The 27,376-nt window shown below is 37.6% G+C and overlaps 1 protein-coding gene across 50 annotated transcripts in view; it reads right to left on the bottom strand.

Moving 5' to 3' along the window:
* Nucleotides 1-6,769: 6,769 nt before the first annotated feature.
* camk2g2 (calcium/calmodulin-dependent protein kinase (CaM kinase) II gamma 2) overlaps nucleotides 6,770-27,376 on the bottom strand; it is a 121,944-nt gene continuing 101,337 nt past the window's right edge. For 6 of the 50 annotated variants that reach the window (XM_021480793.3, XM_021480789.3, XM_021480798.3 and 3 more), the window contains 7 exons: nucleotides 25,495-25,549; nucleotides 19,465-19,581; nucleotides 15,323-15,454; nucleotides 14,876-14,951; nucleotides 12,541-12,635; nucleotides 11,734-11,982; nucleotides 6,770-9,407 (listed from right to left, as the gene is read on the bottom strand). In XM_021480793.3, coding sequence (XP_021336468.1) covers nucleotides 11,750-11,982; nucleotides 12,541-12,635; nucleotides 14,876-14,951; nucleotides 15,323-15,454; nucleotides 19,465-19,581; nucleotides 25,495-25,549 — 708 coding nt within the window. In that variant the 3' untranslated portion in view covers nucleotides 6,770-9,407; nucleotides 11,734-11,749. Of the gene's footprint in view, nucleotides 9,408-11,733; nucleotides 11,983-12,540; nucleotides 12,636-14,875; nucleotides 14,952-15,322; nucleotides 15,455-19,464; nucleotides 19,582-25,494; nucleotides 25,550-25,886; nucleotides 25,932-27,376 lie in introns of all 50 variants that reach the window. The other 44 variants (XM_021472713.2, XM_021480791.3, XM_021480801.3 and 41 more) reach the window with 12 other exon arrangements.

Below are 27,376 nucleotides of genomic sequence, written 5' to 3'. Positions count from 1 at the left end.
ACACGAACACACACTCAAGCACACACAGATCCCCTCCCACACCCTGAGCTGGATGTTGGTGATAGGGGGGCAGCCATAAAGGAAGTTAAAATAGAGAGGGACAGAGAAGAGATACCCACCGTCACCCTGTGAAGTGGAATCTGGTGCTGGATAAAGGTAGTTGATCACAGCTGTGCTGTCACTCAGAGCTGGCTTAAAGGGTGGGGGCGTACATTGCTGAAATAAAAATAGCCTCTCGCTAAGAGGTCAAGCTTTTTAATGACTTCAGAATGGCAACAAGTTGATTTGGCGGAGAAACTGAAAGAAATTATTCATGTGTACTATCTGACTTATAAAATAGATTATGATACATGATGTAGTCAATAGGGTGGTCGAGGAGTTTGAGTGCTGTCATTTGAGGAGTGCTCTCTTGCGCAGTTAGGCTTTTCTTAGTGTTATATAATAACATCAGGAGGACCTTCTAATAGTAATATATAATGACAACAGACCTGTCCTCTTGGCATCCAAACTGAGACAGTCGGCCAATTAATCTTTCTTTGCATAAGCACACATGCCTGACCCGAGTAGGAAATTAAAAGTGACTTAGTGCCACTTTAATTCCACATAGTGTTGTTTGACTTTGATCAATGGGCATTTATATTAGCAGGGATGCTATAAATTGATCTAAATTAGCAATAAAAGTATACCAAACAATATATAATAAAATAAAGTATATATTTACTTTCTAAACGAAAGAAAATCCAGAAAAATAGATCATGGTTTGCATAAAAATATTTTAAAAAATGGTTTTCAACATTTATAATAAAAATGCTACGTTGCTACAGCATATTAGATATTCTAATTAGAAACATTAGATAAGCTACAGCATATTAGAATTATTTAGTTATATATAATTATTTACTATATAAAGGTCATGTGACAGAGAGAAGTGAATTACAACATTTTATGGCCATGTTATCCATTTTAGGCTTTTTGAAATAGGAGATTGATGGCACAGCTATGCAGGTAAATTTTTTTTCTTCAAATTTGAATCAACTTGTAAAATGTATCGGTCTCCATTGACTTTCTTAATACATCAAGCAAAATAAAATAATGAATTAATGTGATGTAATTTTGAACAAAATCAGGTGTTTAGTCAATGTGAACTTGCCGGAAAAGTTTTCTATGGCTGGAAAAAACAGGCATTTCTAGTTCTGAATCTCTCCTTGGTTGATGTGAAAATCTCTGGTTCATTTTCTCTTTTCAGTTGGTCATGGTCAAACGTCCACAAGTAGAAACATCAACGCTGAAAAGTTGTTTAATGGTAGAAATTGAAGTGAAATTCTTAGACTTTTCTTTTCATGCTTAACTCTACTTGCTTTCAAACTATGTAGTGTGATTTAAACTATACCTGACATAACTTGACTGGAGTGATGAATTGAAGAGCTACAGCAAATACCACTATAGCTATTATCAGATGTTTACTTAACTGCCTTTTTCTCCCTGCTTGCATTTTAGTTCAGTGTTTATATTTGCCATTGAGAGGAAAACGAGAATCACTTATTCATTTAAACAACTTTCAGCAGAATGAGTGGCATTGATAAGCCGAATGTTTTCTAGTGATACAACAACAGCTCGAGGCATGTTTCAGAATGCAAAATGAAAGATTTACAGATTACACATTTATCCACTCCGAAGAGCATAAGGTATGTTACATCTTTTGTTAATTTATCGTGTTTATTGTGAATTTTGATACATTTTTTTAACCAACACATGTATACTGATGAATCCTGTCAAATCACAGTCATATGTTTATGCAGAGGTTGATTTTAATTCCTGTGTTTTCTTTGACAACACGATACGTCACTCTCTTTTGTCAATTTTAATTATAATTTAGCCTTTATCCATTGCAAATCTGGTGAGCAAGATAGGCTAATGTTACTCTGATTGGGTTTATATTTGTTCATGTTCAGAGTACTTCATGCTCTGTGGGTGTCTGTAAAAGCGGCAGGTCAGAGTGGAACTCATTAATATCCATGACACGAACCATATATGGTCAATTATGGACTATCTGATTCAAATGGGTATTTTATGGAATAATAAATGAGCTTATAAAACCGTTTCTGGAGGTTTTTTTTAACTTACCGAAGCCATGAACCTTCTATCTAGACATCAGAAAATAATTTAACTTTCTAAACCAATGCAGTGTATGGCACCTTTAAAGAGTCACAAAATACCAAAACACATTTTTTGAGCTGTTGACAGTCATAAATGTCCCACACTGCTAAAAACACTATTAGGACACATTTATTTCACAAACAAGGGGAAATTGGTTGTTTTTGCATTATTTCGAGCACATTTGTTCTTCCGGTTTGAAACAAATTTTTTAAGCTGCGTCACGCCGATTAGATACTTGCGTGTATTCCAGCATGAAGACTGTCTGTACCTGAGAGTACTTTGTGACGTCTCTGAGTGTGCTGCATTCATTCATGAGAGAGACTTGGTTCAGACCAATCAGCGCGCTCTATTGTGTATGCGGTGCAAACTTATAAATATGCATGACAGATTCAAGGACTGTTTCTAACTGTTACAGTGTTCAGACGGCATTGAGACGCCACATTGTGTTGCCAAAACAAGTGGGAGAAGAAGAATTGTTTTTAGACACAGGTTGTCAGTGTTGCTTTTGTAATTTGCTGCAACGAAGGTTTTGTTTTCATTTTCCCACTATGAGCACACAGCTGGACCCACATGTGGATTACAGTGCACGACAAAAATACATTTTTTTGTATTTTTTTGTACAAGAAACATTTTTTAACCGAGAGCTTTTCGCATCTGGAAATGATCAAATCCAGATTTGCTGCTTGTCTCCTTTTAGAAAGACACGGCTCCAGTTGGTGTTGATTGTTCTGTCTATAGATTCGATAAGCAAGTGATCAGTGGTCTTTGTTTGTTTATTCAGATGGCAAAGTTAGTTTGTGTAATCAGCAGTACTCTTTCAGTGTTTAAAGACGGACCTTAGTCAAAATGATTTCTAAGTTACTAAAGTTTATAGTACGTTAATATCACTACAATATTATAGGCTGAAAGATCCGGGGTAATGCGGCTCTCCCAGTGTAAACATGTAAACACCGCAATCAAACTATTACTGTCGTCTAGAATTTTCGTCGCATTTTGTGACAGGAATAACACACACAACTTTCTGACGCTACCTACCGAGTGCATCTAAGTAACTGAGAAATTTCTCTCATTCGTTGTGCGGTATCAAACATTGCATTAAAAATACACGCTTCCAGCAGTTCCTCGAATCAAATATCTTTTTTGTCGCGTAGGGCATGAATGTAATGTTGCAGAAGGAAAGTGCCAAACTGCAGTTAAAGGGCACATAGGTTACCCCTTTTTTATATTTATTATAAGTCTTTTGTGTCACCAGAATGTGTCTGTAAAGTTCCAGCTCAAAACACCCATCAGAGTATTTATTATAGCTGTTTGAAGTGTCTCTATTAAAGCTGGGAAAAGGTTGTTGCTGCTTTTTTTGCACTGGGCCTTTAAGGCGAGTCATCCCCGCCCACCGATCCCACGTGCCTGTCAGCAACATGCCTCAACCAAGCGGCAACCTCCCGCTCTCCCTCAGGAAGCCAATACGGAAGTAACTAAAACTGCAATTCATCCAAAATCCCGTTAGTCCTGGCCGCTCCTGGTTACAAAATAGAGCATATTTCAATTGAGCGCACTGTTAGAATGGCCAACTTTACAGCAGAAAAAAAGGTGTTTACAGCCTGGTACAAAAAAAGATTTTGGTTAATACAGCTAATATTACCCTTAGAGGGGTGAATTTTTTTATAACTCATCCGTTTCCTTTATATTAAGTTATATTAAGTTTGCATAATTAAGGGCGTGGCCACTTGAGTGACAGCTAGGTTTCGTTGGTCGCCATCATGTTACATCAGCTGAATCCTGCAGATTAGCCACTGAACTCGGCATATTTATCATATTTCTGTGTTGTTTTATGTGGCTTTACACAGTCAACTGCCTTTTGGACTTGTTTCCTACAATTATTAGATGGCATGGCATGCTGAGTGCACTTACTGTAACTGTGCTCACAAACCATTCACGTGGCCTCCGTTTCCCATGTGAGTGAAGTTATATACTCATATACCATCTCTATACATGTATTTGTTTTATTTAAGATCACTTATCGTTTATATTTAGAGCTGTAATGCACTGCAGAATCTGACGAATTGATTACCTGTAGGCTCTAGAACAGTCATCTGAAGCGTTATCATACAGTGTTATGCTGGATTTCATCAATAGTCTTACATTAACTAACACAGACTATATCTGAAGTGTTTGGAAGTAATTTGCGTTTTCCTCCTGTTGAAAAATGTCATAAGAACAATGTTTAGTGGCTCAATGTATTACAGCAGTGTTTTTAAAAGTCATATAAACACTTTATTGATATAGTATACATATATAGTATATATATATATACATATATAGTATATATATATATATATATATATATATATATATATATATATATATATATATATATATATATATATACATACTATAAATAATATATAATGATATAGTATACAACCAAGCACAAGTGGTCAGAATACAAACGAGTCACAGGTGATAAAGTATTAAGCGTTCTCCCAAAGTAAAGTGTGTCTGAGCCAGGTCCAAGCAAAATGTCAGCAGGTGTCTGTAGCTCCGCTCACTCTCCGCCTCTTTGCCCTTGTTTGGTATCCCGCCGTGGGTGTGATGACGCGCGAACAAAATGACGACTGTCGGCCGCGCCTACTTGTGGCTTCTTTTGCGCTCTTTAGAAACCTATGGGTGACGTCACGGAGACTACGTCCATATATTTTACAGTCTATGGCCTCAACACGCCCTCGGCTGCCTCAGGAAGCAGATCTCACGTAAGGTTTGTGAGAAATACTACGGTAAAAACTTTACCAATCAATCAGTATTTGATGCAGTTTTTGTGGAGTTGCAATGAGTTTGAGTTCACGCACACACAGCGCAGACACGCAGACACACACACACACACACACACATAGCACTGACACGTAGCGCAGACACATACGCACATACATATCGTAGACACACAGGCAGACACACATAACACAGACACGTAGCGCAGACACTTACGCACATACATTGCGAAGACACACAGACGCACACACACACACACACACACACACACACACACACACACACACACACACACACACACACAGAGACAGTGAGAGAGACACGCGGCTGTGCTGATGAAGTGAATCTGAAGTGAATATGCTGTACTTCATTACACACGTGCACACGTTTTAAAACATGCTAAACTTGTAAAACTCACTTTTGATCACGTCTGATGATGATTGATGATCCTAGCAAACTGAACAGACCTTTTATTCCCAGTTGCTTTGCGCTCGTCCTGTCTTGTTGATATGATTTTATGCAGTACTATGGAGACATGTTAATGCGCGCAGCTGTCAATCAATATTGGTGGGCGGGGGACTGCACTTCTACGTAAAGTTGCGGTCGATCTGAAAACCGCTCCAATTGGTCCACCGTTTTTATGTTGTTAAATTTGAAAAAAAAAAAGGAGACTGGGTGTGTTTATTTCACCCCAATATGACAGTATATACACTATACTTACACACATGTATGTCCAAACAGCTTGAAAAGTAGAATTTTCACCATTGGTGCCCTTTGAAGTCCACCGTTTAATAATTTGGCAAATAATTCATTTACTGATGTCCATGTAAACATAGTCACTGTCTTTCTCCCCTGCGTGTGTGTGTTTGTTTTGCCTGAAAATCAGCGTGTGCCCAAACCGACACAGCCATTTTTATGCAAATTTTTATGCATCTTCCCTCTTTCCCTTCTCCGACACTCCCCCTGAACAGAGCTAGACACACCCACTTTCCTGACTTTTTTCTAACCAGAGGTGTAAAAACACTCTGCTGAAACGGGGGGGTTTCGTGGCCCTTTAAAGTCTGAGTGTAACAGACATTGCTGAGACTTTTAATTCAGCATGTTGATGTACTTTAACTGAAGCGGAATACTGTGTAGGGGTGGGGCTTATTTTTTGCACATCATTCTGTTTTAACAAACTAAGAGTAAGAGGGCCATGGATAATAATGTGGCTAAAGCCATCAAACTGGCATCAACAGAGAAGAAAGGCCACTCCAATTGCTGACGCAAGTCAGATTTTGATTGGTGATCACTAAAAAGAAACTTTTTCTCAGTGGATTAATTTTCATGAATGAATTAATCATCTAAAGAGATTATTAAAATGTGCGCTAGCAAAATAAACATTGTAAATTTTGATTTCACACAAACTATTCTCCATATCCACGCTGAAGAGGAGAGCACGGTCAGTGTTCAAATGATCTTTTAGCCCATCTTATCTGGCCAAGCTTCATGAGTCATTTCGAACTCGTAAACCCTCAGACAAAGCATAATGGAGTTGAAAGGGGAGCGTGCATTTTCAGGTCTGAGTCTATGGAACAGCCAACCTCAAGACATTAGATCTTTTCCTTGCATGTCAGTTGAAGAATCCTTTGCATTCCATGGCGTTTGAATAATTTGTATGTTGGTACTTTAATGTGTTAAACGCCAAGTTTCTTCTTGGGAATCTTTTATTATTTGTCTTGTATAGTTCTATGGTACGTACCAGTGTTTTTAAATGTGCTTTATAAATAAATTGACTTAACATTTTTTTAATATTTCATTCATTTCAGTATTAACAATTGTATGATTTAATAATTAATCGAACACTTGATGGATTTAAATTCATAGTTTTTATTAATTGTATGGTCATGCAAAAAAATCCAGCATCCAATTAAACCTCAGAGTATAATCATATGTAGTCCCATCATATATGGTTACAATGCAAAAACAAAAAAACAAAAAAAACTAACAAGAATGGGGAAACATACCAAGCTAACGTTGTGTTAATCTCTTTTAGTCCATTTCTTTACAAAATTAGCATTTGATTTTTAGCACTGGAAACTCAAGAGTCACATCTCGTTTACCTTAAAGATGCAGGTAATATACACAGATTTCAATTTTAGGTAACACAGACAGTGAAAATTATTACCAGAAAGTTACACATGCATATTTTCCTTCTGCTCAACTGCATATGTGTTTGGGTTGTGGGAGTTATTTAGTTCAGGAAGTTTTCACCTAGCATACAAAGCTGTCCGTCCTAAATACAAGAACTACAATCTCCTGCATCTGGAAACATTTCATTCCATTTACATTTGTATGCGAGTCTAACTGACTAAACTGCACTTTATTTTTTAGTTTTAAAACAAGGACACAGTTATCTGAGAGGACGCACTATGAGTGAACTAGGTCTGATCACACTGCTATAAGACACACTGCAGCAGGGGGCAACAAAGAGCGCAGAATGAAGTATGGCAGACATCACAGTGCCAGACGGCTTCATCTGTGGACAAGTAAACGCACTAACAAGATGCCTTAGGGCAGGAGTACTCTCTTTCCTCCCTTTTTTAATCACACAGACTTGGGTGCAACAATTCACCAACTTTAAAAGGTAACGTCACAAGAAATGGCTTAGCACAGAGTAAAAGGGGAACTGCAAACCCCCTAGGCATCACAATTCACACAGGATTCTACATAACACAGCCCAAAACAGTGTTCTGATGTATGACATGAGATAAGCTTTAAAGGGAGCACAACGTGTGTCCATGTGCTTTAACACACCCGAACCAACAAGTGTGGACCAAACAGTGAGTTCTGTGTACGTGCATCTGGATGAAGTTTGTCGTTCATCAATGATCTGCGTTGGTATTTACAAGTTATACTAGAAAAATCAAACAAGAAAATCAATCTAAAACACAAAATGGACCCTAAAACACCCTGGAACTGCATTCATCAAGTCAATTTCATTCATTTCCCTGCTTGTAGACGATCGGGTCATCGCTGTCTCACCAAAACCACAAATCAAATCGCACTGTATGATGATGAGCCAAAGTAAACAGCGCCAAAACAAGTGTCCAGACACTTATGGAGGGATAATGTGACAGTATGGGTCTTCTTCTAAAGCCTTGGATGGATGGAAAGATCCCTTGGATGGATTTCATAACCTGAAGTTGCAAAGCAGTCCACAAAAAAGTGAACAGAACAGCATAGAGTCTCAAGCTTATGTGCAAAACAGTACAGGCCATATCATTTTCTCCATTTTTTTACATGCTTATAGTCTACAAAGTGATGTGCACAGCAGCTGGAAGCCTGAAAGGGTGGGCCGAGTAACTCTGTGAGGGAGGGTGAGGGCTATGAGTGTGTGTGTAGTGTTTAGTGCCCCCTGGGGACCAGGAGACATACTGCAAACTCTAATCAAAAGTGAGAGAGTTCTGCAACTTCAGGTTCCGAGAGCCGGGAGCAAACAGAGGAAGGCAAAACAACAACAACAACAACTCAACTTGAGTTTAGGCCTCACGTGGAAGTGTGTGTAAAGAAGATCTACGCAAAACACTACATAGCAACAAGCATCTTGAACCCAAGAAAGAACATTTATACTTACACAAACACACACAAGCAAACGCACAACACCCTTTCCCCCCGGACACCACACACTGTTTTGTCCTTTCTCTTTATAAATATCTGTTTATGCACAACTATATTAAATCGTGTCCCACTTTAAAACAATTGTCTTGAAAACACAAAATACTTTCAAATACAGCATCATTCCGGAGATTAAAAAACCATGAGTTCCACAAAAACACGACAGAAAGCTAGAAAAAAACAAACAAAAAAACTTTCCCCAAGCCCATTCTCCTTTTCAATGAAAATAAAAGCAACATTAAAACATCCTCTTCACAAAGTCTATGATGTCTAGAGTCTACACTTTGGTGCTTCAACGTCTGATACATTTTTCCGTTCCCTCTGATATGCCATGCCATCACATTCCCAAGTAAAACAAACAAACAAACAAATCGTTTTTTTTTTCCTTAAACATAATAAACTCACCATTTACCCTTAAAACGGAGTGTGCTCTTCGAAAATTCACATTTCTGTTTCAAACCTCCACCTCTACCAGTTGTTTATTACATAGGATCTCAGTATTTTACAATATATTATTAATACTTTAAACACCATTTCCGAATGTTGGGCAGCAGAGATAATGGGACTATGGGAAAAGACAATACAGCGCCCCGTGTGGACATTAGAAGCATGCAGCATCCAGAAGGCAGGGCTGCTGCCGTGACCGCCCGCCCCACATCTAGCTAGAGTTGGACTGAAGTGGAGGCCACTTTTAAATAGATTTCGTAGTTGTGTCAATTTTTTTCCCTCACGTTTTTCAAAACTTCAAGAGGTTCTCTTCTGGCCGGGCTCCAGGCGGCAAGACGTGCACGGAGAAGAAATGCTCCAATCAGCTTTAGTATTCAGGCATGCTAAGGGAAAGGACAAAATAAAAATGTTAAATCACTGTTGACACAGAGGCTCATGTATATAGTTTTTTAAGAACATGTGAAAACTTTGCTAACAGTACATCGCTGCAAAGCTGTATTGAACTTCTTTAAACTTCTAGCTCTTCTAAGCAAAAAATACATTTGCCATGATTAAACTGAAGCCCTAAAGCAGGGGTGCCCAAACTCGGTCCTGGAGGGCCGGTGTTCTGCAGATTTTAGCTCCAACTTGCCTTAATACACCTGCAAGCCTAGCGAGAGCTTGATTAGCTAGCCCAGGTGTGTCTGATTGAGGTTGGAATTAAACTTTGCAGGACACCGGCCCTCGAGGACCGTGTTTTGCACCCCTGCCCTAAAGCAATGGTCTCAAACTCAATTCCTGGAGAGCCGCAGCTCTGCATAGTTTATCTCCAACCACCTCCAACTCACACCTGCTTAATAGTCTCTAGTTGTCTTGAACACCTTGATTAGTTGAATCAGCTGTGTTTGATTAGGGTTGGAGCATAACTGTGCAGAGCGGCGGCTCTACAGGAATCAGGCTTGAGATCTATGTCTTAAAGGGTCATGAAAGCCTAAAACACATTTTTTGAGATATTGACAGATATATATATGTGTGGATACCTACAGTTCACTATGCAGTAAAATGTGTTATTTTTGTGTTATTCATAGCAAAATTGTTCAACTGGTTTAAAACACATTTCCAAGTGTGCCTAGACCCCAACACAAACACACACAAACCCATTTCCCTGTGATGCAAGCAGATCAGTTGGCTTACTGTGGCATAATAACATGTGTGGAAAATTAGTTTGTTTACCCACAAGCTTTTTGAATCTGGAAATGGTGGAATCCAAATTTGCCAGTTGTCATCTTAAAAGGTCTAGTTCATGCTTAACTTTGTCCACAATTTTGGTAAGTGTGTGGTTAAACGTAACCTACTAGGGCTGTGCGAATAATTAAAATCATATCGAAATAGTATTTGAACCAATCCTAACGCAGCGCGCCTAAACCAAGCACGAGAACAAGAGATTGAATAGCCTGCGTATACAGAGGTGATGAGCACAGAAGAACTTGGTGCCAAAAAGTCAACATTTGTGGTATGGGATTAAGTTACTTTGGATACCGAAAGGCTGATGTATAGCAGAACCAGGGGCCTCATGTATGAAGACTTGCGTTGAATTCATACTAAAACATTGTATACATGCAAAGCTGTAAATGTGCGTACGCAGTTAAAAATTCTGAAGTATGAAAAACTGTGAACGCGGAATCCCACGCATATTCTCTTTGTACATCCAAATTAACATGAAACTGAGTGCACATGCACGAGCGCAAAGCCATATTATTAGCGCATTTATTGAATGGAAATGTTTCCTGGCTGGTCAACTGCATGGTATGAAAACCTTATATACCTGCTAAACATGTGAATGATGATGTTCATTTCATCGTTAGTAAATCCAAACATGGGCATGAAATCTGGCGTACATAAAGTTTTTGTGTATACACAGCGTTGATACATGAGGCTCCAGGTCATTTGTAAGTCATTCATATATATTGCGTCTAAAAGCACAATTCTGAAAGCTTAATCGCATCGCTTCCTTCGGCATAGTCAACGTGCTTTGAGGTTGCTCCTTTGTCGTTGCTCAGTGACCATCAACCATGAAGTTTTATTAATAAAGAGAGTTAAAAGGCATTTGGTGTTTGGGTGTTTTGTGTTTGTCTAAAGTAACCGAAAGGTGTATATTCCTTACAAAATATTGAGCGGATCGGTCAGTTCTTGAAACATGACTTGCGGAACGGCATTTTGAAAAGTTCAATTTAAAGTTTGTCTGAAAAGAGACGTTTTCACCTGGGTGTACCTGAAATACGCACATATGTTGCACGCAAAAAAAATGTGATATGTGGATGGCCTATTTATAAGGCTGCGTCACAAAGAGGTCTATGATACCTGCACGACAAAACAAATCTGTGAAGACACACGCAACTTCTGATATTTGGTCGAGCAGAACATCGGAGCCTTATTTGAGTTTGATGGCACATGCTCACACACACATACATTTGTTTTGACATTGGTCTGTTCTAGAGACAATTTGTTACAGTTTTGAAGGTAATTTTTATTTTATTTTATGTCAGTTTTAGAGACATGTTACAGGTCTTTGAAAAAGATCTAATTGTTTTCATGCATGTAATAACACCCCTACCTCAACACAGGTGAAAACACACCTGTTCCTTCCTTTTTTTCGAATCAGAGGTGTGAAAAATCCTTGCTTAGATGGTCATTCATGACCCTTAAAGGTTTTTATCAATCCGTATGTACCTTTGGCCTGTCTGGTTCACTGTAGAGGTGCGGCAGGCGCTCCAGAGCAGTGGAAGTGGATGTTGAGCCACTTGGCATCTCTGCGGTGCCACACACGTGTCTCCTCTGACTGGCTGCTGCGTGGCCGGCCCTGGCCGTCGATGTACTGCGTCAGGCGGATATAGGCGATGCAGGCGGCATCCTCTCCAATCAGGTGCACGTGAGGGTTCAGTATGGTTGTGTGCACAGGCTTGCTGTTCTTACTCAGCACTGTAATAAAACACAGACAGCAAATACAGACATGATCAGTATGGGCCTTTGACTAATATGGTGGGGTTGTATACTAATCTTATAGCAGTATTCCACCATATTGCACAGGAAATGTATTATATGAGTACTGAATGAGCCAAATAGGCCTACACATCATTCTAATCTCACACACACCTTGTTTACTGTTTGCATTTTATGTCAGAGTACAAACCACTTTCTATACTCAAGATTTGGTTTTGTTTCCATTCATTAAAAATAAAAATATCAAAATATTACAACATAACAGAGTCTACATTTTCATGATCTGGACCATTATTAAATCCAAAACCATTTTTAATACACACAATGTTTCTATCTCTGTCAATCACTCTGATTTGCAGTTCAAATGACTGTTCCAATTTTTAAATTAAAAGAGCAAAATGTATTTTAAGGACCACATTTTCGATGAAAAAGCTGTGGTGTGATGAGGGTGAAAAATTCATGAGGTGAAAATTGGGCTTGTGATGCCCATGTGTTCAACAAACTTAAAGCTTTAATGCTATAATACATGGGGCTTACAGTTCTCGAAGTAGAACTTGTGGAAATCCATTCCCTCAACCAGGTTTCCAAGTGCCTCCGGCTCAAACGAGGTCAGGCCAGGGTCACAGATCCTCCTGGAACAGTAAAGATGTAATGTAATGTAATCTAAACCTACACATCCACTGATGCCACAGACAAAAGATAAATATAATAATATCAGTTCTTTTTACAAATGAAGCTCTGACATTAAAAAAATCCCTGCCATTTAGTTTTCATATTTTAGAAAAAATGACAACAACCCTGTGATTGATCATTTTAAAAGGCTGCTTACTTTAAATGTAACTGTATGCATGTTGAAGGTAAACATGCTTGTGCATTTTGTGATATAATACCCATATAAATCAAAAATAAAACAATATAAATAAAATAATATATATAATAAATAAGTACCTTTTGTTAAATGTAATGTATCTGCTATATGTGCTAAATAAATACACTGATTTGCCAGTTTATGAGGTAAACCTGCACAACTGATCAATACATATACAATCAGCTGAATGTGGACAAAAAGAGAAACTATCCAGTTAAATTGGAGGTTATGCATTGCAGATGCCAGAAAGGCAAAATGTGGTCTGCAGGAAAACAATTCTGAACACACAACCTTGAAGCAGGAGAGCTACAGCAGCTGGGGAATGACACTCTTGATGACAGAAAACTGAGGCTTGCAGTTTGCAATTGCTCACCAAAATCGGCCCAAATTGGAAAAAGGTTGCCTGATCTAATGCGTTGTTCGGCATAAACAACATGAAAACATGTATGCATCCATGTTTTGTATCACCAGCTCAAGGTGTTCGTTAGAATGGTGTGAGGGAGAACATCTTTGCACACACCTATTAACCCTTTGCAGAGCCCTGTCCCCCTTCTCACTGTCTGACAAGCTTTCACTGGTTGTTGTTGTCATATCCACATATCCATGAACTAAAGTTTTGAGAGCTGTCCTATTCCAATAACAGAGAAGATTATTCATCAGTTTCGAGTCCTCACATTGAGTTATCCATTTAACAAGTTGACTGACAGCTGATAGTGGGGCAGTCCACATAATCATATCCATTTCATACACTTCTCTGTGTTTCAGGAAAAGACTAAATATATGCCCAGTCTGTCTGCATTGTGAATTCTATAGGAGCACATCTTCACAATTTTTCATGTTAAATCACAGATTTTACTCTACTATGCCTGGGTAATCTGGCTGTTCTGCTTGTCAGAGAAAGTGTTCTCCAGTGACGGGGCACAGAAAATCAGCATTATGATTGGCTGGATGGTTCGCCTGTCAATCAAATTTTCTGCAAAGGGTCAATCGTTCATCATCAACATCACACACTTCCTGAGTGGTTTTGCTGACTATGTCAATTCATGTTTGACCATAGATAACCCATCTTCTACTGGCTATTCTTCCTATGTGCCATGTAACAAAACCCAGATCATCTCAAACTGGTTTACTAAAGATAACAAGTTTACTATACTTTAATGGCCTCCACAGTCTCCAGATCTCAATCTTGTAACGCAGCTGTGAGGTGAACAGCTGATTAATGGATATGTGCAGCCGAAAAAAATCTGAGCAGCATTTACAAATGTATGCCATAAAGAAAGAAAACGTGGTGGGTAGTGCCAAAGCCCAAACTGGTTTTAGCTTGGTGAACCAAATAAAGTGGCTGTTTTAATTGTAAATTAGTTGTAATTAGAGTATGTTGCTATTGTAGGAAATTATTTGTGTTTTAAACAAGTTTGGAAGGGAATTATTTAACAAGTGGATAAAATTAGTGAGTATGCATGTTATACCCAGACCCACACGGAATCTGCACGTGCAGAATTCTGCAGATTTCCCAGATTTTTAGCCCATCATAAGTTATGTTCATTTACTTGAGTAAATGTGTGTAATTTCTATATTCGTTTAGATTTTAAATTACAGTAATATTATTGACTAATATAAAAATGTTCATCTGATTCATGTACAATGCAGTTTGTACAGTAATATTTTCTGTCTTAAAGTAGATATATGAGAGACTTCCTTTGTTTACCAAATAAAATGAATCTAATTGGATTTGCATTTTAAACATTAAATACAAGTAAAAAAATATATATAATTTTTATTTCACATATTAAGGTTTTAATTATGACACTCCCAAAATAATTCCACAGAAATCTGCATGTTTTTACCAAAATTCTCAGTAGAAATAGCAAAAAACGTCAGCAGATTCCGTCTGGCCTAGTTATACCACAGAAAGCATTAGTTTACTTAAATACTTCAACATCCACCAAGTACCAACAAAAATATTAGATGTAGATGAATCAGCCATATATAAACAGTACTTACGTGTAAGCTTCAAAATCTCCATTGTTGATGGCCTCAATCAGCTGCTCTGTGATTTTAATGATCTCCTGCTTTCGTGCTGGTGATTAGAGAAAAACACACAAGGACTCAATCGTTTAGTTTTATCCGTGTCTGTTATTTAAAAATCGCAAACCCGTTTTATGTTCCTAACCTCTCATTCAGCTGTAAAGCGCAAACATCTTTCAAGCATCCTGGTTTTAGCACAAGCACAGGTCTTAAATGACTTTTGGTTTTTAAACTTTTCTGAGCTCAGCTGACTATAAAGTTCGACTAATTGACCCTTGAATGACCTCATTGTACCTATGGATGGATGTTTCACCTAATGTAACATGGTGAACTGCGGGAACTCTTGCAAAGCCAGAGGGAATATCAGGGCTATTATTTAGATATATTATATTTCAGTCACCAAGTACACAGTCTCAAACTTACACTGCTGCCTGTTTACGCTGCTGCCCCCTGCTGTTGTAGAGGCTGGAGCAGGTACAGCAGGCTCTAAATCAGGACAGGAGCTCTGACCTGAACTGCTCCAAGCAACATTCTTAACATCATGTGGTGGATCAGCTGCAAGACAACGGCACAAATAAACAAAACGCCAACTAAGCACACACGCATGCAAAGCCACGGCAACACAAAAGTATGACGAACATAGAAAGCACTACATAGTGAGAGAAATTGTGGACAGAATAGTATACTACCTTACCTTCAGAATAAAATGAGTATACTGGCATCAAAGAACACCAGGGAAATGTGCATTTCTCATGCTTTTAATAAAAGTTTGTATTTGGTAATAATGGTTCCTTGATGAACCTTTAACATTTAACCCTCCTGTTGACTTACAGGCAGTGCTTAATTTGTAAATGAATAACTTCCAGAACAAAACCAGGAAATAAACATTATCGTGACTGACGTGCACCAAATAATTTTAGTTTTCCCAAAACATAACGTCATTAAACAGTGATAGCGCAAAAAAAAGAGCATCACGTTTCTGAATGGTCTTTAATTATTTTGTGCCATATAATGTTATACTGGTTAATAATAATAATGTTATTAATAATAATAATATTAATAATGTTATAATGGTTAATAAAAACATGTAGCTACAAAAATAAATCATATGAACAATCACTATTCAGTTCACTTCACTATTATGTGCCAAGTGAAAATAATAATTAAATGACTCAGTCTAATCTTAAAGAGCCCACAGTTAGCTCTTCTGTCATGTTCTGTGGCTGACTTGAGATCGCTTTGCTTCTGTCTCCCGCTATCCTGATCCATTTGCACAGTTTCATCTTCTCAAGATGAAGATCATCTTCTCTTTTGATCAGGCTCATAATCAGATTTACTCGTGGTTTTAAAAAATTTAAATATGCGTGACTGCCTCTTTGCTATTTTGAAAATACAAATATTATTTAGGTTGGCCATTTTGTCATTATTTTATGCCATTATGTTTTTGCCATAAACAATTACCAACCAATGAGAGTGATTGAAAACATAAGAAAGCTGATTGGCAGAAATATTATTGAGGGCCAATAGTTAAATGTGACTTTTTCTTTAACTTGCGCATGATGCCTATCGTCATGTGTATGCATGCACACACAATCCGCACAGCCTTTGCTTGCACTCATTTCACTTTCTCACATACACCTAGGTATTTACCACGCACAAGTTAATGCCGGATCTGGTAAAATAAATATGGGAACGCAAAACATGAATATCTGATGGATATTTTCCAGAACAGGATTTGGCTCAAATTAAGCACTGCTTATGGGTCAAAAATAGGCCAGGCACCATTTTAACAGCATAAAAAATCCTAAACAATGTTTTTTTTTTTTTTTTTTTACTTTAAGACTTACTCTAAAATGACTCGAACATTAGGGAAAAAGAAAAAAGAAAAACAATTTACAATTTCACTTTTGTGAAGGCTGTACACAGACAACAGGAGGGTTAAGTATTCTTCCCAATCAACAAAAGGTTCTTTTCAGTGGAAAAAAATTTGAACAATTTGAATACATTCTGTACTTTATTAATACATTGGTATTTCTAAGAACTGTTCTCTGGGGAATGAAAAATAGTAATTCTAGATATTAATAAGATAGTATACTATTCCAAACATAGCCACAGTTACAAACTCATACATCTAGCTCAGTTACTCTCAACAGGTGGGCCGAGCCCACAAAATAGAGCAAAAATAGAGAGCAGAAATGAGACCCACTGACCTCTATTAAGGTGTGCTACAGTACATAAAATATCATTTATAATAATGTCAGCAAACCATGCTTAAACCACTGCATAATGGTTCACAGCTTGCCACACACAAAACAGCAAAAATAAAGCTGGTAGTTATATAATTGCTGAATTTGATCAACAAAACACACTAGCAGACATGAAAAATATGTTTGAAAATCATCTAGAGGATTACAGTATGTCCAGCAATACTGCAACACACTGAATCAGAGAGCTGGCAGCATTTGATTTAACAGTCCAGCAGATGGTGGCAGATCTCATCTCATGTTTTTTTTTTTTTTTTTTGTAATCAGAGACCTGCAGCAGTCTGGTTCAGTGGTTTGAGCAGTGACTATACTTAAGCAGACAGACAAAGATGCAAACATATAGCCAGTGTTATGGTATTAATACACTACATACACTACACAGTGGAATAAGCAGCAGGGGTTAATGAAGAGCACCAGAAGAGCAAAGATCTAGGCACAGTGTGTGCATGTGTTGAGAGATGTACAGTCTCAGCATGAGCCCTCTGCTCATCTGTCACACTCAAAGTATTCAGTGTCACACAGATAAATAAATGAAAAGGTCACTCTGACTGAGAAGGTCAGTGCAATTCTTTCCATGTCAGGGGTGAGGACGCACACGAGTAAAGGGCAAAAATCAGACAATCTCTGTTCTTCAATGCACCAGCAAGTGGCACAAATTTAGTTTCTGATGAATCCGATGACGACTTACGGTCATAAAAATAGAAATCATCATATTATCTTAAAGGGGTCATATCACAAGGAATACAAATTTCCTTACTCTTCAGAGTAAAAAAGCTTATACTATGAAAAGAACAATAAAAAGAAAAGGTAATAAATAACTAAGAATCTAGGTAATAACAAGACTTGTTTACTTTGGCAGCATTTACAACAGAAAAACAAATAAAAATAAATGTTTATTTCTACTAAGGTTTACCAGATCATTTTTAATATAATATAATATAATATAATATAATATAATATAATATAATATAATATAATATAATATAATATAATATAATATAAAGAAAATCTGTTTGCATTGCAGCTGTGTTTATTTGTGGAATTCATGCAGAAAAACTACATTACCCATAATGCTGTACAAACAAAATCCCTCCGGGTGAGCAATGCACACCAAAAGAGATATTTAGCTTCACCCGCTCCCAAGAATGACTGTAAATTGTATAGTATTCACTATGCTCTCAAAATACTGCATGATTTGTACCTGTATGTATATTTTGCTGTAAACTTTAAACATTTTGTTTATGTAGATATACAGTTGAAGTCAGAATTATTAGCCCCCCTTTGATTTTTTTTCCTGTTTTAAATATTTTCCAATGTTTAACAGGGTAAGGAAATTTTCATAGTATGTTTGAAAATATTTTTTCTTCTGGAGAAAGTCTTATTTGTTTTATTTCGGCTAGAATAAAAGAAGTCTTAACTTTAAAAAAAAACTTTAAGGACAAAATTATTAGCCACTTTAAGCATTTTTTTTCAATAGTCTACAGAACAAACCATCATTATACAATACCTTGCCTAATTACCCTAACCTGCCAAGTTAACGTAGTTAACCTAGTTAAGCCTTTAAATGTCACTATAAGCTGTATAGAAGTGTCTTGAAAAATATGTAGTCAAATATTTTTTGCTGTCATCATGGCAAAGATAAAATAAATCGGTTATTAGAAATGAGTTATTAAAACTATTAAGTTTAAAAATGTGTTGAAAAATATCTTCTCTCCATTAAACAGAAATTGGGAAAAATTAACGGCGGCTAATAATTCAGGGGGCTAATAATTCTGACTTCCACTTTACCATTAACAATAAATTAATAAATTAACAGTAACATAATAATGTGTTGCTTTAATTAAATTGCGTCATTCACAATGCTTAAACTGTAGTTCTTTCACAAGAACACAATCTAGAACTTTTGTCTTTTAGCTAGATTTTCTGATTATTTTCCTCAAATCACAGTAGATAATATTATGATTCTCCACGAAGCTGATGGGTTTGGTTTGTGGCTTAAATACTTTTGTTGCTAAAAAACGAGAAAAGGCATTAAAATGCACACAAAAAAATTATAATAAAAAAACTAAATACAATATATGGTATGACCCCTTTCACACTGATAGAAAACCACATGACTAGGGCATTTGTCCATCTCAGCCAGATATATTAATGTAGTGCATTGAGTAATGAGAAGTGGAGAAAAGTGAGATCCTCTAGGTTAACAGTAGGAACGGAGAGTATGTGAGGTAGAGATCAGATGAGTCCAGCAGGGAGTTGGAGAAACAGCTGATAAGGTCACTGCTGTAGCAGTTGACTTACAGGCCGGTGGGCAGGGGGGAGAGGCCTCAGTCTGGGCCTGAGGAGCGGGACTGGGCTCCTCGGAGCCACTGCACTGGCTGACCACTGCACTGTCACTGCTAACCCCTCCCACCGACACTAACACACACAATCAGGGGGGAAAATGTCATATTTGTTGTGGGAAGTTATACCACAAGCCTGTTTGTGCTATATTTAAATGCTTAATGATTAAACAATTTGTATAAGAAATATCAACAGCACACACACAATGTTCTTAAACTTGACAAACATTCAAATTAAGAGAAGAAAGCAATCAGTAAAAGATAATACTACACATTAAAAGCTAAAAGCAAAAACCACAACCTCTCCATTACCTCAGTTCAAGGACATGTTATACAACTGTTTGTGTTTACATGGAGTTTGAAAAAAAGCTAAAAGACTTCTCTGTCTGGGACATATTTTCACCTTGGTACAGAATGTGAGATTTTTGGGCCTCTCTGCTATGACGCAAGTGGATGGTTTGTGAGATTTAACCCTCAGAGGGCTACTAGTAGACAGTTATTTAAAACTATTAACCAGTTTGAATCGATTAAAGAGCCCATATTATGGGTTTTTGAAAATTCCCCTCCATGTAGTGTGTAACACAGCTCTAAGTGAAGTGAAGTATCCAGCTAAGGCTTAAATCTGTAAGAATACAGTGTTTAAAACGGTTGATTCATCTATAAAAGAGTCGACTCATAGTTCTTCAAACGAGTCGCCTTGATACCGACTCATTAGGTGTTTCGCCATGACGTACGAACGAAACCAAGTTATTCACGTGCACGCGCAAACCCGGGAGATTTCAAACCTGAGGCCCCGCCCTCTGACGCAGAAACCCAGACACACACACACCCACAAACACACGCACACCCACAAACACACGCACACAAACATGCCGGTCGATTGAAGTAACACTGCAGATGGACATTATATTGAGTCTCTACCCAAAGATGAAACATCAGCATTATAACCAAGCAGTTGGAAACTTCTGGAAGCTACATGCTACAAAGAATACTTCATCTGAGTTTGTTAAAGGAAGGATCAGTAAAGAGTAACTGATGGACGTCAGGATGGGTTTCTTCCATTTCTCAAGTGTAAGTACGTGCGGTTAAAGTTGTTGCCTCGTTTACTCTAGCTTGCAAATGTATTTAGTTGTGATTTGTTACTTGTAACCGCGTGTACTGTATCAGGTTAACTGGATATATTATCTTATCGCGTGCAAAGTCACGTTAAAAACGCGACGCGTGCTGTTTGTTTATGGAGCTCCGAGCTAGAGTTCTGCTCCCGCGATTTATTCGGAAATTTATTCCCGCGCCGCAGAAATCTGGCGCGGGGACAGCCGCGGGAATAAATTTCCGAATAAATCGCGGGAGCGGTCGGTAACGGGTTTAATTTGGGACGGGAGCGGGCTGTCTAGCAATATCACGGATATTGCTATGCGAATTAGAAAGAGAGAGTCTGCGTGGTGCTTGTGTGTGTGTTAGTGCGCACGCGCGCGTATGAGAGAGAGCGAGCGAGCGAGCGAGAGAGAGAGAGAGAGAGAGAGAGAGAGAGAGAGTGAGTCTGTACGCAGCGACGCTGCACTGCTTTGGCAATACGAATGTACAGCTATTTGTCATGCCAATAAAGCACCTAAAATGTGAAATGTGAGAGAGAGAGAGAGCGAACGAACGAAAGAACGAGCTTTGTGTGCTTTGTGCTGTGTGTATACAGACAGCTTGGCTGTCTGGACTGTATACTGGGTGATTTTTGGTTGTGTTCTCCGCTCTAGCGGGACCGGGCGCGGCGGGCTGAAAACGGAGCGGGTTCTCAGGCTAAAACCTGGCGGGTGCGGGCGGAAGCTGGAGCGTTGTCATCCGGAGGTGTGTGTGTGTTTTTGTGTGTGTGTGGTATGGCGAGTACACGACTGTCTCCTTCGTTCGGTTATCCGTGGCACTATCCACTCGCCATAGTGTGGCAGCTAAAATCCACGTCTACACTATCGAGCGTGTATGAACTGTGATTACTTTTATATTGCTGATTAGCTATTGGCCATTTCCCTCTCTGACTGAAGGCAGTCGACCAATCGCGACAGACTGTCATCGGTCCAATCAGCGCAGATTAGCTTCGCACTGAGGAGGGGTTTGGGAACAAATGAATCACTGGATGATTCATACAGGAGTCGCTGGGATAATTAGCTAAAAATAAATGCAGATTATAAGACCATGAAAGTGTTTTTTGACCTTGCATGCATATTAGACTGTTGTTGGAGACCCTTACAACCAGCATATGACCCTATTTCATGTATAATATGGGCTCTTTAATATGATAAAAAGTCTCAAAGTTTAATTTTGAAATATTTTAATATTCCTTTTTAATGTCCCAACCTCTTATTTACCCAAAATCATGCTATACGGTTACGGTTAGAGACACTACCGTAAAAAAAAAAAAAATCTAAGATCATTGAGATAACAAAAAAGTTACAATTATTAATACTGTTTAATATTATTCCAATTTAAAATGAGTTTTTTATTTTAGTTTATTTTGAAATAAAATTGATTCATATCATTTAGGTTCAAATTTTGAGCAGCCATATGCTTATTTCACGCGGTCGCCATTTAAAAAAACGAAAGCGAGGCTGCGGTGGGAAGAAACCCGGTAGTATAGGATCAGTAATGCAAACATTGCAACAACATGCAACAACTACAAACCTCCAGCTGTTGCCGCGATTTCAAAGTGCTGATATGGTGTAAACATCACTTTAATATTATTCAGCTAAGTTTAATTTCAACAATAAAAACATAATAATAAAATCAGGCATCAAACAAAATCTCTTTATTGACCTTATTCTTCAATGGAGAGGTGCGCTCGTTTGCGATTGTTTTAGAACTTTCAATTCAGTTGCCTATGAGAGAAATGACTAGTAATATTAAACGGCAGAAAATGGTCAAACTTCTTGCCATACAAACAAGTGTTTGCATGACTATAGAGACAAAATAGAATAATTTAATGAGAAATTATCAGTTTGCAACTTCAAGCAGCAAAACAAGCTGTTTTAATGTCTAAAAACTAATGGAACTGAATGAGATCGGAAGTCTTAAGCAAAAAGATTCAAATGGCTGTGTCTGCTCGTACACGAAGAATAAGGAGAATAGAGTAATACGCTTTAGTGTCCTTATAGGCTTTTGTTCATGGCACCAGGTAACATCGTGGGGACGCTTTCCATGCTTCAGACTATGTAACCCTGTGAGAGATAACACAATGCAGTCCTCTGTAGCACACCCTCGTGTTGTCTTTAATTGTGTTGTCCTGAAAATGAAATTTTGAAAAACTTAAATTTCCCGCTAACATTTATTAGCGTTCTTAAACACTGCTGATTTGCTATATTATTCACCAGTAAAGACAACAAAAACACAAAAATGACTGTAATTGGCCTTAGAGGTTCACCGAGTGCAAACAGATACACAGACACTGGATCATTTTAAAGCCGCGAAGATTAGTCGATTCATCAGTGGATCGCTCATCTGTGTTTATACTCAGTAAACATCAATTAAGAGCAGTGAACTGATGACCTTCACAGCCAATTAGTAATTTCTGTTGAGCACTAGTGAATACTATGGTAAATCCACAGTGTTTGCATTTAAATGTTAGCGGGAAATTGACTTTCTTTTTTTTTAGTACCAATTGGTGCCGAAATTCAGTATCGTGACAAGTCTAATATAGTGAAAGAATCAGTTCATTAACTTAAGTTTGATAAATGTCATCTTTAAATGTTTGTCTGGAAAAGATAATGTTAGGTATCTCGTGCCATTTCCTTTAACTTAGCTGAAAATGAGATCCGATATTCCTTTTTATTTTACCGATCCATTTACAACGCACCTTCGGGTCTCTCAGAAGGTGGTGAAATGACAAATTTGTGTCACTTTCTCTTCACTGACAAGATATACAACCAGGTACACAACGTTCCTTTGTGACTCCAGGCGATACTTCCGGGTTTCTCACCACAGCCTCGATTTAGTTTTTAAAATGGCGGTCGTGTGAAATCAGTCTTAAGCTTTTGTTTTACATGATCCAAAAAAAAAATTTATTTTATTATTATCAATGATGAAAAGGGTAGACACTATGATACATTTTCACATACTGTTTCTGAATTGATGTAAAAGTCAAAAAGACATTTTTTTATATTGATTTTTTAAAAAACGTCTACATTTCTTTCCAATTAATCTTTGCACAATAAACATCAGCTTCTTTCCACACACAAAATCTTTGCAATGGTAGTGTACGTCTATATCAGTGCTTGGGTGTTTGAGGGTTTGACTCCAGTATATTGATGACTCTTAGTGTACCTAAAACATCAATGTCCAGTAATGAACAACTCTAAATCTCTACTGACCCATTAAACCTCTGCTTTTATATAATGACCAACACACGAGCATATTTATCATATAACAGCCCTAAAAAGGCAACATACAAGCTCGAAATTTAGCAAAAGGGCCAATCTGATGATGAATGTCAGCAAGCTAGTGGATAATTGAGTTGAAGTGTAGTGTAATATTGCTGAGCTGTAATGAACCAGCATGTGACTCAATAAACAACACACTGAGATGCGATACGAAGGCTGAGGGACTCTCGCAAGGGCTATTTGTTGCCTGTAAAGGTCACTGCCTGTAAAGCCAATATTCCCTCAGATATTGTGTCCATTCGTTATACAAACACAAAACTTTGTGATTCATCAGTGTCATGGTAACTCTGGCATTCACAGCACGGCTCTTTTTCATTGCAGAGCTTGTGCTGATTCATGAGAGCAATCAGTCAGGCTGACCCTTGCTTTGCTTGATAATACTACAGTACGATAGAGCTGACCAGCAATGCATCTAAAGATGTCAAGTCTATCTCATACAAAGCCATTATCATCCCATGAATGTTCATTCTTTGCGAAGCAATCTAACGCCCAATAAATCATGGCTTGTATCAGTATAATATACTGATTCCCTCTGGCCCTCGTTACCATTATTTCTTATTTAAGGGTTTGAAAAGACCCTGTTTACACCTGGTATAAATGTTCAACCAAAGAATTTTGGGTTCTTCTATCAAGCTGGGTTTCCATTGTCCTCTGTTAATGAGCATTTTAAGATATTTCATTAGTAACAAGTGTTTAAAATGGCAAATTATGAAAAAAAATCCCTTAATTGGCAAAAAAAAACAACTTTTATGCTTGCTTGATGTGTGAACAAAGGTTAATGCGGACAATACAAAATTGAAAATTAGAAACTCATTCAATTTGTAGCACACAAGCCATGCAAACTGCATAAAATAGGCTTTTGTTTTTATTTATAGGCATTTCTTCTGCAATGGCAGAAGAAAGTAGTTCCTCATACAAAAGGGGTTTTAAACTCTCCGTGCTTGATTTTCTTTTTTATACACACGATTATGCCGTTGAACTGTTATAAAAACGCAATATCACAAGAATAGCAGTTCGATATGGCTGTAAATCATCACTGGTGGGACACTAAGGCACTTGACCTGCGGCTTTAAAACTTTTATTTTAGATGCCATTAATCACAATTAATCTTTGTCCAGCTCTACTTCTTATACACTGTATTGTAAAAAAAAATACCTTAAATTTGATTTATTAAACAAGGTTTCATACTGACACTCTAAATTAAAAGAAACCAATATAGCTGTCCTGAAAGAATAGCTGTCCACTACAAGATCGCAAAATCAGACACTCTCCTCAAAATCTGTGGTCACAGAACAGATTTATATATCAGGTGAAAACAGGGCCATCGATATTCAAACTAATATTCTGTTTGAGCAATATTTGCATTCCATATGCGCACACATACAGTAGTCAACATTTGAAGTGGATCATAAGCATGTTGTCCTAAAACTATTGAACAACATCCACTCTTGTCTTAGGACAACTTTCAGAAACTATTTTAATCCAGTTGACTACTGTAAATGTACCTCGTTCAGTAAATCTCATAGAAGAAGAGGAAGACATGCAGAGTACATGAAGAGTTGATATTGTACCTTTCCTACCTTTCATGTCCTCCTCTTCTGTGGTGTTACAGCTCTCTGTAGATCCCTGTGATGAGAGAGACAGAGAGAGAGACAATGGGCAAGATGGAGACACGGTCGGATGAAGGCGGGAAGACAGAAGAAGTACAGAAACAGAGTCTATACACCATGTCTATAAACTATAGCACACACACTGTAAATCAGCAAATACACAGACATTAAAATCACCAGCAAGCACAGATAAACCCCATCATCACACACACAGAAAAACACACCAAGCCCTGCACAAACCAGCCAAACGAGCATGAGGGAAGCCCCTGTTTAGAGTGTTATTTGTGAATGTTTGAGGTTGTGGCTTTAGAAGTAGCTCAAATTGAATGGCAGAGCTAAGAGAGCTGGCTTACCTTGGTGCCATCGGCTGGATTGTGCACGACTGTGGTCTGTGGTTCCTGGGGGGAGGCAGGAGAGAGTTTACCATGCAGCGCTGAGAGAACTCAACTAGCATGAGGACACTGGACTACACCAGCTTGACGGACAGGAGCCAGAATGAACATCCAACACTGACACTGGAGGATTACGCATTTCCCTTAAGTCAGCAATATGGATACAGTGGCCCCAAAATGGTTCTATACAGAAATCTCACATATAACGAAATCCATGGAATTTCACTGCATTATTAATGTTTAAAAATTTGTCATTCAATCAAATTAGCTTGAGTGATAATGTGTGATAGAAGGTAAGAGCAATAAATTCATTAATTAATGTAATTACTTAAACCTTTTTTATTTTTAGTAAATCAATCAAACAAATAAATTATAAATCAATACAATTTTAAATAAGGCACTTTGTTCAGTGTGATTTTATGGATATAATAGGTGTTTCAGTAATGTTAGAGAATCAATATCTTAAAATTATAAAGCTTATAATAATAATAATAATGTTTGATGAGCACAAATAACAATACATTAAAGGGATGGTTCAGACAAGTATGAATATTACACCATCATTTATTCTCCTTCATGTGGATTTTATCTTTGTGTTTCTTTTTTTCTGTTTGAAAAACAAACAAACAAAAAACTTCTCAAAATATCTTCTTGTGTTCAACAGAAAAATAAACTCAAATAGGTTTAGAACAGGAGAAGGCTGTAAGTGGAGTAAATGATGAGAGAATGTTCATTTCTGGGTGAATTTTCCCTTGAAATAATTATTAGAATCAGTAAAACACCCAAAATGCAATTGTAATAAATATGAAATAAAAAAAAAATTATTAAATGTGCTTGTTCTACATTAAAGCTGCAGTAGGTGATCTGCCAAAATGCTAACCGTTAGCATAATAGTTTGAAACAGTCCCTCCACTGCACACCTCCTGAAATCACAAACACGCATCTAAAAAATGACAGTAGACAATCCACTAGATCATGTCATTCGTCAGTTAGAAACTTTACAGTACTTTATAATCCACAATTCCAAATGAAAAACTGTATTACATCTAGCATGTTTTCAGTTGTGTAGCAAGCAAAACTCGTTATAATGTGCAATATTTCCTGCATGTAAGGATTGCTGGTCTCACTCTCTCACACGCTTTGTTCTAAAGCCACTACTGTATGCTCAGTGGTTGGCTGACGGCGTGCAGCAATTACACTTACTTTTTTTTACACTTACACTTACTAAGCCATACTTGCATGCTATTTCAGACCGAGTATTCAGAGTGTCATGGTAAACAATATAGAGAGCGCATCACAGGTTGTCAATGTTCAAAAATGACCCAATGTAATGTGAATTTAAAATCAAATTCAGCTCAGTGAAGCAGGCTAGGCAGAATAGCGCTATTTACTGATGTTTTGTTGTTAAACTAAATAAAAATCAACATTATCGATGCTGTAAAAGGTCCCTT

This window comes from Danio rerio, chromosome 13, assembly GCF_049306965.1.
Source record: "Danio rerio strain Tuebingen ecotype United States chromosome 13, GRCz12tu, whole genome shotgun sequence".
In the NCBI taxonomy this organism is placed as follows: Eukaryota; Metazoa; Chordata; class Actinopteri; order Cypriniformes; family Danionidae; genus Danio; species Danio rerio.
This window is presented reverse-complemented; position numbering and strand designations above follow the sequence as displayed.